General features: G+C 42.0%; 1 protein-coding gene and 1 long non-coding RNA gene across 2 annotated transcripts in view; both read right to left on the reverse strand.

The window, feature by feature from the left end:
• Positions 1 to 910, reverse strand: part of LOC147022247 (uncharacterized) — a 173,744-nt gene extending 172,834 nt beyond the window's left edge. The window contains exon 1 of the mRNA XM_085892935.1: positions 637 to 910. Within this exon, the coding sequence (XP_085749061.1) occupies positions 637 to 736 (100 nt within the window). The 5' untranslated portion in view covers positions 737 to 910. The remainder of the gene's footprint in view (positions 1 to 636) is intronic.
• A 1,537-nt stretch (positions 911 to 2,447) lies between these two features.
• LOC147022249 (uncharacterized) overlaps positions 2,448 to 10,000 on the reverse strand; it is a 77,240-nt gene continuing 69,687 nt past the window's right edge. Inside the window, exons 2-3 of the long non-coding RNA XR_015061129.1 lie at positions 9,696 to 9,855; positions 2,448 to 6,371 (exon numbers count right to left, since the gene is read on the reverse strand). This is a non-coding gene — a long non-coding RNA (uncharacterized LOC147022249). The remainder of the gene's footprint in view (positions 6,372 to 9,695; positions 9,856 to 10,000) is intronic.

Raw genomic sequence — 10,000 nt, forward strand, 5'->3', positions numbered from 1 at the left:
AGAGGAGAGAATGTGTTTTGTGGCCGAAGATTTATGGACAGGGGAAAGGCCTGGATGAGGCAAAAGAGAGGCCGTAAAGGATGTGGGCATTGATTGCAATTCCATATAATGCTTTACTATCCGATGCAATGCATATGGTCCCCGAGTGTGGCTGAATGCTTTACAAGATAATCTTCTCCCCCCCCCCCCCACTGGAGGAAAGGCAGGTTGAAAAGATAAGATTTTAATTTAGATTCAAAACTCTATTGCGATTTTTTTTTTCCCCTCTGATCTCTCACATCACCAGCTTCCGAAGCCTGGGGGAGAATCCAGAAGAAGAAAAAAAAATGGAACTAAGCAGCTGTTTATGTAGTGAAGTTCCAAATGTTCAGTGGTAAACAGTTGGTGAGTTTAAATGGAGAATATGAAAGGGTTTAGCTCACAAGTTGGATATATATACATATATATATATATATATATATATATATATATATATATATATATATATATATATATATGTACACACTGTTGGCCTATTAAAGGGAAAGATAGTTTCACGTTCTATTGTTTTAGGGTGTTGTCTCGGAAATGGAGTTTGATTCCTGACAATGTAATCATAGCATGAGAGAGGGAGGAAAAAAAAAACCAAAACCTTACGGCCAAATGAGGTGGGGCTCCAGGTGTGCCATTCCTCCTCCCGACAGATGACTGTACATGGCTGAAGGCACATCTGCCCATCGATCGAGCATTCCTTCATCTCTACCTCCTCTCCCAAAACCCTCCTCTAACTTCCCTTCCCTTACCACTTCTCCTGCCCTCCCCTCAAACTTTCATCACCCTCAGTTCACCACCCTCATCCTTCCTTCCAGCACCCTCCAACTCCCCTTTGTCATCCGGGCGTGGCTCACCAGCAACTGTCAGCAAAACAGAATTTCGAGTTTACTTTTAAAGTGAGTATTCCTCAACCTCCTGCCATGAGACATTTACCTACCACTCAGGTGTGACCATCGGGCCCACAATGATCTATGCTATTGCCTCGTCAACTGCATTATGTACAGAAACATGCTTTCTATACAGATCATGAGCATCACTCCAGAGCTCGACCAAAAGTATGGGAACGTTTATGTACAAACCTTGAGATGGAAGGGAATAGCCAGGTGTTGACCAGTTCCAAATGACAAACACTTGACAGTTTGTTTGGTATTTTATCACTGATGGGTATCACAGAAATAAAAGTGAGAGGGGGCTCCCACATCTCATACAAGTCTTTCGAAGGTGTTAGAGTGAGATTAGCCACCATCTTCAGTTTGTGCATCCCCAAGTTCTTTCAAATGTTGTGGTTGTTTTTAACAAGACCACAATTGGCATTCCAAAACACCACAAAGATGCAGCTGGCAGACTTGACTGAAACCGCTTTTTTCCATCTGAATCTTCCTTGAAAGTATTCCCTTATTTTGCCATTCAGCCATGGCTTTCCACGATCATTCCTTTTTGATATACAAGGTACCAAGAGTTTTCCTCCAAACATGCTGTCCCAACTTGCACTCCAAATGATAAGCAGGCATTAATTTTCAGCGACGTGTGCGAATCTTGCTTTCTCTTTCATCATTCGTCGATTAGCCATCTTTACCAGCCTTAGTGTTGATGTGGTTCAAAAAAAAAACCATAATAACAGGAGCATGTGTTGTTGAACCGCAAACCAAAGCCAGACAGCAATTTGAAATTCAGCCGCGCAAGCTATGGCTACATAATGGCCTATTATTTTTTTAAAGGAAATCCGCATGACCACTCACGTTCGCAAACTAATGGGACAACTGGCTTAATGTCTCGGCCAAGATACGATAACCTTCAGGATGTCACATGCTCTCAGGTTCAGCACTGGAACCGAAGTTCACAGGACTGATGATACTATATAATGGGCACATGGCTTCCTGCATAGCTACGATCACTAGGAGGATGCAGCACATCATGGCATCATAAAGTGGATGCTGTTTGCCGAGTTTGGATTTCATATTACCGTTCTATATTCATATTAAATTACATATATTACTACATTTATTATTACTACCACTCACTGACTCATATTAAAGATCGGTACCTTCTGGGTGACTAAAATTTTGCGTGCCTGCAGAATGGGGGGAATAGAAAAAAAATGGGGGGAAAAATGCAGGTGAGTGACCTGAGACAATGGGGAAGCACGGTAATTTTGTGTGCCGATGGACATCAAAATCGGTACACCGGGCAAAATCACAGAACCATTGGAAAGCATCTGTAAATGGAAATATAAACTAGAACTACGTTGTCGATGGCACACCATCACATATTCCCACGCGCACTGCTTTGTCCCATTAACGGTAGGTGAAATTTTATCTTGCAAAATGGATTGACTATTCTTTTCCATTTGATGTGCTTTATAACCAAAGACTTACTACGTTTACGAAATCAGAAGTCATTGCAAGCATGTCAACATTTCATGAAACATTAATTTAACACTGTCCAGCAATATAGAACTGTGCATCAATTTAATCATAGGAATGAACTGTGTATAATATTGATTATAATTATTCATAGTCAATTAGATAAATACAGTAACACCTGTGACTGTTTGTCACTCATGGGGGCCACATAAGTAAGTTCTTTATAAAAGAATTTACCATGTACAATGGTAAATACACTTAAAAATTAAAATTCTAAAAGACAATATATATTTTTTTAAATCAGCCTCCATGACCCCACCCACTCTGGCCCGGCCCCGAGGGGTTATATCAAAAATCCGAAAGTGTTGTGCACTTGCCCATACATATATCTACTATGTCACAAAGTTTCAACTTCCTATTTCAAACGGTGTCGGAGGAGTTACAGGGTAAGACAGACGGACAGCAGAGACAATCACAATATTCCTGCTTTTCTTCGAAAGCGCGGCAATAATAAATGACAAGTCTGAAGACGACAATGGTTCACGAGCGGTATTTGACGATGTAGATTGTTTAAGAAGTCAAGGATGAGACAACGTGATAATGTTTGGCCAAGTTATAAAAATGATCAACATGATGTGGAATGAGTAACAGGTTATTAGCTGCAAAATGTCGAAAACCCGATTTCGTTCAACAACTTTCAAAATGTAACCTTTGCAAAACCTTTAAAGGTCGCAAAACAATGTTGTGGACATTAAAATAAGGAAACAGGATACGTGCTATAGCTTATTGGAGTTAGTTCGTCGAAGAAGGTCAAAAACCCGGTTTGATTCCCACAACTTCGAAAATTTGACCTTTGTGGCCTTTAAAGGTCATATGTCAAGGATTATGACCTTTGGTGCAAAACTTCCTCTGGAACATTCCAGGAACAATATAACGTCATATAGGCTATGTGGCATTTCACACTCCTCGGATTATCCATACTTTGATGAAATCAGCGTAAAAACAAACTTGAAGGGGGTGCCACGAGCAAGGTGTTTGAGATAGAGCAAAACGGTTTCAAGACTTTAGGTGGCGAATGACCTCAAGATTATACATAAAAAAATATTGTCATTCAAGCTCTCAAAGTTTGGGCGGTCGTATGATTTTTATGTCAAAAGTCGCAATTTTATAAGTTTTTGGCCTTGTGACCTTGACCTTGGGACGAAAATGAAAAATCGGACAATGACAATTTTTAGATAATTCATTTTGCTATTCAAATACCGAATAACCCATTGAATTTAGTCAATTCCCAAGGAGAATATAGATTTTTAATCCAACTACCCCTTAAAAATGGCTATTTTTGGGCGTGGCTCCGCCCACTATGGGCGTGGCTCCGCCCATTACGCCCTCATCCAGGTGAACACAACGAGACATTGATATCGAACACATAACCAAGTTTCATCAAGATCGGATGAAAGTCCACGGAGTTATGCTCTGGACAGACAGACACACAGACAAGCCAGTAGGCGGACATGGGTAGTCGACTACCCAATAGAACCTGACGCGATGTGCTCGTTCGATGGGGAATGACCTGAGGATTTAGCACAAGAAAATTCATGATTCGAGCTTCAAGGGTTAATGCTGCACATTGTTTTTTCGTTAAAATAGCCCCACATTTAGAGGTTTTTCGGCCGTTGCTAGGCAATGGAGGGGTCCGTAGCAACGGCACTTGCTCACGCATTGATAGGAAATACCATGAACCTACCATACCAGTTTCATGTATATCTTACTCATAGTCTCTGAGATATAACGAACTTCGTTTTTATCTTGCCAAAACGAAGTTTTTGCAAGATATGTTAGTCAGCTTGGATGTTTTTTTTGTTTGTTTGTTTTTTTTTTGTTTGTCTGTAATCACGTATAAAAAATTCTGCAGAGCACAGTTATCATTGGAAATTTTTGTAACTTCGCACATCAGAGGCCTATAGAGGTCCCTTTCAGCGCACAAAATTTTGAAGGTCAAGGTCAAAGGTCAAGATCACTGTCGCAAATCAGGGGAGTCGACGAAACCCTTATTTTTTGAGTAATTTTGATCGGATTGTCTTCAAACTTCATGGGAATATAGTTCATGGTCTGGCGCTTGCTGATTAATTTTTGGTGGCGATTGGCCTTGACCTTCATATGTTTTTTTTTTTGTCTGTAATCACGTATAAATCACTCTGCAGAGCACAGGACACATAATTAGGACATACCATGAACCTACCATACCAGTTTCATGTATATCTGACTCATAGTCTCTGAGATATAACGAACTTCGTTTTTTTATTGTTTTCGACCAGGGTTCATTCAAAGTCTATCTTCTCCGACAGTTTTCAGATGATCCGGCTTGAAATTTTTGACAATATGGCTGAATGCACTTGCCCACAGTCGCTCGTGGCCCGATTTTTGATTTTCAAAAAAAAATTTTTTCATGATTTTTCAAAAATTTCAAAGTCCCGTTGCTAGGCAACGGTGGTGTCCATAGCAACGGTTCTCATTTGCACACAACTAGGTCATGGTATGAACCTACCAACCAAGTTTCATCGAAATCGCCATTGTATTAACGGAGCACTGGACCGAACAGACAGACAGACAGACAGACAGACAGACAAGCCGCTAGGCAGAGTGAATGGATATCGGGTAGTCGTGGTGGCAAATGTGTCATCCGCATGAAGAGAGGGTGGGGGAGAGAGAAAATAATTTCTGATTTCCAAACATCATACAGGCTGTGTACTGGACTGTAGAGTTGGGAACTCGAGTCGGAGACTCTGGCTCGAGTTGCAAAATTTTGCGACCTGACAAAATTGACTTGAGGCTCAGATTTGGGACTTGGTGTCTGGGGACTTACGACTTGCTTGCAACTTACATACGACATGAGTTTATTATGACTTGTTCACAATGTTCAAAAAACACTCGCTGAATAAACATCAAATCAAAACGGGGTTTAAAATAAATGGGAAATTATTTTCAGTCGTCGGCATGCACGGTCCAGTCAATGATGACGTATACCTTGTATGTGCATGCATACTGTACATGGGCAGTTCACCAGAGCTCACGGTCACCGGGTTGCATACCGTTCTCCACTAAGGTTAAAGAGAGTGTCCACTCTCCAGATAGCACAAAGCACACCATGTCTAAGTGCAAGCACCAGCGTTAACAAAGGAAGCACAAGTTTATCCAAACCATGTTATTGCCATTCGGGTCGAATCGGGGAAACTTGGCCCCATGCATGTATCGACCCAATAAAATGAGTTTGTGATGATTTATACGTCATTTGACTTGGATTATTTAAACCTCGTCAATAATTGTAAATTGTATCATGACAACAATTGATGTTAATAACTTATATTGTTGCAGGGCCGGGTATCCGTGGCGAGCACGACCGCGAGTTGGAGCAGTAGAGTCATCTCCACCGAACACCTGGAATTTAGGTCGTGACTCTCGGATAAGTCCGAAAGGCACGGGTCCCTTACAGGACCATGGATCGCCAATAATTCGACCGCGTGGGATAGGGTCAATTGTCAAACTTCAATATACCTAAGTACCAACGTGGCAAAGCTACCGGGGAATTCACACCCTCGGCGGAACGAGCCGTTACCGTGCCTGAAGCATGTATAACCCGAGCGGATGGTTACCAAGGCCCGTCGGTCCAAATGAACAATTTACTTCCTCGCTATATATTTATTAATGGTGATCTGGATTGGAGAAGGGTGCGCCACATGCATACTGTATGTTGTTCGCATTTGGTGTGTTGGTTATGCCTCCGATCGCCTGAACAGTGGGAGGGGCTGTACTCTGTGGAGCTCTGTGGGCACGTGCTCCATGCAGCGCTGGCGTTTGTTGTTGGCTTCGACTGCTGCCCTTGGTCTTCTTACGCGAAGGGCGCAGCTGTGGTTTTTAGAGATGGGTGTCCGAGTGGAGTGTCTGCCAGCCTCGCGAGGACCCCTTGCTTGGATTTACCTCAGGAATAAAGAAAAGAGAATAAGAATGAGGTTCGGAGGTTGAAACAGACCTTGGTATGAGATTTACACAACGCACTGTCCCGTTTGAGCCACTAGAGAAGAAGGAAGGGACTTTCTGAACGTACATTAATGAAATAACTGACTGGGGACCACTGCATGTTGGCTGCTATTGGTGTTGGAAGGATGTGGTTTCCAGAACCGCAACAATATATATATATATATATATATATATATATATATATATATATATATATATATATATATATATATATATATTGAAACGGAAGACCAAGAAGGAATCCAAAGAAGTAAAGAGCAAAGATTGAGTCATCAGGAGGAACCTGGATAGGATTTGGATTTCATCCGCTACCCCACAACCCTCAAACCCATCCAGGCACAGCCAAGTGAGCTTAACAGAAAATTTTCTGCAACAATTCACTTCTCCTTCGAGAGATAGCTAATGAATTTAGAGGAATAGAGAAAAAAGTGATGAAAATAAGAAAAAGCAAGAATTAGAATGAATAAAGAGAATCGTGAAATTTAAAAAAACTAAGAAGTGTGAAAGTAACAAAGAACAAAGATGTCAGGAAGAACCCAGACAAATATGTTTATATAAAAGATTTAATACATAACATTGGGGAGGTTGGGATAACACATGTTTTCAAGAAGAAGAAGGCACTTCCAACCAAAAGCAAAACTAGATCTACTCCGCTAATTTGAGCAATAAGCAAGAGCAGATCCGGTCTCAGGCAAAGTTTCACCAGCTTCACAGCCGGCTTCCTCGGGCACAATAGTCCCCGAGCCTCAGCACGTGTTGGGTTTTTATTTCAATACGACCACTCATTTCCCATGGGTGAAACTCCTTCCATATTTTACGGAAATCCATAGTTTTTGTAACGCCCCATATCTGGAGGTTTCCATATGTTCGTCATCAGATGAACATGCCGTGATTATAGGGAATTGAGGTGCTATTCCGATATGCCGATTCGTTTATTAACACATTTCATCCCGATGTGGTGAAATGCCAACACAACAATGCATCATAACCACGATTAAGTGAATTACTCCCATGGTAGTTATTATTATGAGCTATTTTTGTAGGTGTTCGCCGAACAGTTGGCTACAAAAGCTTGCAAGCGCGTCACCATGAAAAGGAAAAGGCGGGCTTTCTCCGATCGGAATGGAAGGCTGTGGCGTTCCTTCATCCCTGGTGGGCGATTTATAATAGCTGGAGAACAAAGGTTGAGTTATGACTGAGATGGGACTTACTATTTATCTTTCAGTAGAAATATTCTTCAATCGTCTCACAAAAGGTCAAAGAGAACTTGCGCGCCATTGCGATCTGAAGCAGCATCATTTGGCTTTTCATGTAATATAATACGTAAATATTCTCGAGCTCGGGTTGATCGGGGGTTTTCCGGTGGTGGGTGCAACCGGGAGAGAGACGAGCGGATTGTTCGGTCACATTTGGAATAAAGAATTGACTCGGATTCCGAATGCCTTGGATGTCTTCTCCTTCCACGCTAAAGATCTGCCTGCTTTGTGTTTTGGGTGCGAATGACCACCGTTTGTTGGTGTCGATCAGACGCACTTCACTCCCCAGAGATCGTCTGTGCCTACTGTTGTTCTGAAAAGGGCAACCCTTATCGTGGAATTTTGCTGGTAAGGATTCTTTCTTTGATATTGGAACCTTGTATGTCTTGTGTTGCCTTGCGTGGATTGGTGAGCTCGTCTGAAGAGTATGGAATCGATTTCTTCTTGGATCCTTCATCAACATTCCTGCCTTCGTCCCTGCCGGGATCCATAGGGTGATTCAGATAAGTACCTCGGCAACTTACCATTCCCTTGTGACACTTTTACTCCTTTCAGACATATTGCCGTCACTTGTACGTTCACAACTCTGACCGATGGCGAACGCTGATGTAGTGCCCCATGTTACACATTTTGTTAATCTCAGAAGGAGTCAACCCACCTGGTGTTAATTAAACATTGGGAGAGGGGCTCAAACCCAAGACCCTAAGATCTTAAGCCAGCCACCATAACCATTAAGCCAACACCAGGCTCCAGGAATGAATGTACAGGTGAAATAAAAAAAAAATTCTTCCCTAAATATCATTCATTTACATTTCTTTTTTGTTACAATATGGACAGGATTACCTCCAAAATGCATATTTTGACAAAAAATTTTGAAAATTTTCAAAATAACTCTGGACACCCCAAGGAAAATGTCGTTTTTCCTTTTTTCAAAAGTTCTGCAGTTTCACCCATACTCACGTGCTGGTGTTTGAGGTGACATGGAGTGCTTTAAAAATATATATTATTTTGCAAACCTGAATCAAAATAAACGTCAAATCACATAATCGATGGGCTACTGTGCTCTTTTTTTATTTTTATTTTTACTTGTACGTGATCTGGTGTTGTTTGTGTGTGGCTGAGCATGTATGTGTGTGTGTGTGCTTGATGTTTTAGCTTCCGGGGCACGAAGATGGCTGGTGTCGTATCCGCAATGGACGTAATGAGGTGTTGGTTGTGTCAGTGTTGGGGGTTCTCGTTGGGTGTTGTGCACATATGGATGTGGTGTTTGGGATTGAGTGTTGGTTGTTGCTCACCTTATCTAGCCGTTTGCACCATCCAGTTTTCAACATTTGCATCAGAGTTGTGTATCGTGTGGGTATGTCCAACGTCTCCCCATTAAAACCACCCGAGCTGTTAGTCACAATCTCTGCATGACGACTGGTAAACTACTCCAGATTTATCACCAGTTGGTATTGTGTCCTTTAGTTTTGAGATGACATTACGGATGGTGAGTAGAGGCTTGTAGGCTACACCAATCCGTGCACCACGTACTCTCCTGCCAATCCTTTCAGAAAGGCCCGGGTAGTATGGCAGTACACAGTGCCCAAGCGTGTCTGGCTCCTTCCATTCTGTCCGTTTTGGTTCTTTCAAGTTGGGGAGTATCCCCTTGCTGTACCCATTTTTGAGCAGGACTCCTCGAACTAATATGATTTCTTGAAATGCATCAGCTTTGGAAATGACACCATCCATGCCCAAACTGCCAAGATCTGTGCTAGACTGCATTTGCAGGAGATTTGGTTGTACTAGTTAAAATCCAGTAATATGCTGGTATGGGTTGGATTCTTGAAAAAAATCAGTCTTTAAGGAGCCGTCAGGCTTACAGTGAACCTCCACATCCAAAAATGCCAGTTTGCTTTCTTTTTCAATTTCGATTGTGAAGTTAATGCTGGGGAATATCCAGCCAAGTTTCCCTAGTAGGTGGTGTACCATGTTTGTGTGCATAATGGAGAAGGTGTCATCTGCATACCTGTTCCAGTATCGTGGGAGCCAATTCTCATGAGACTCAAATATACTTTGTTCAAGTTCTTCCATCACCAAATTAGCCACACCAGCAGAGACTTGGGAGGCTTGGTGGTGCACTTTTCTGTCTGCGTTGTCAATGAGGACTCACCAACAAGTGACAAAACCTGTCCAGCAGTTGATGGGGGGGGGGGGGATAACATTGGGATTCTCATGTATGCACTACAGTCAGTCCTCGCTTAACGTTGTAGTTACGTTTTTGAAAAGTGTAACTTTAACTGAAACGGCTTTAAGCAAATCCAATTTACCCAA

The sequence above is a fragment of the Eptatretus burgeri genome, chromosome 8, assembly GCF_056783735.1.
Source record: "Eptatretus burgeri isolate ZD-2024b chromosome 8, Ebu_testis_v1, whole genome shotgun sequence".
Lineage (NCBI taxonomy): Eukaryota > Metazoa > Chordata > Myxini > Myxiniformes > Myxinidae > Eptatretus > Eptatretus burgeri.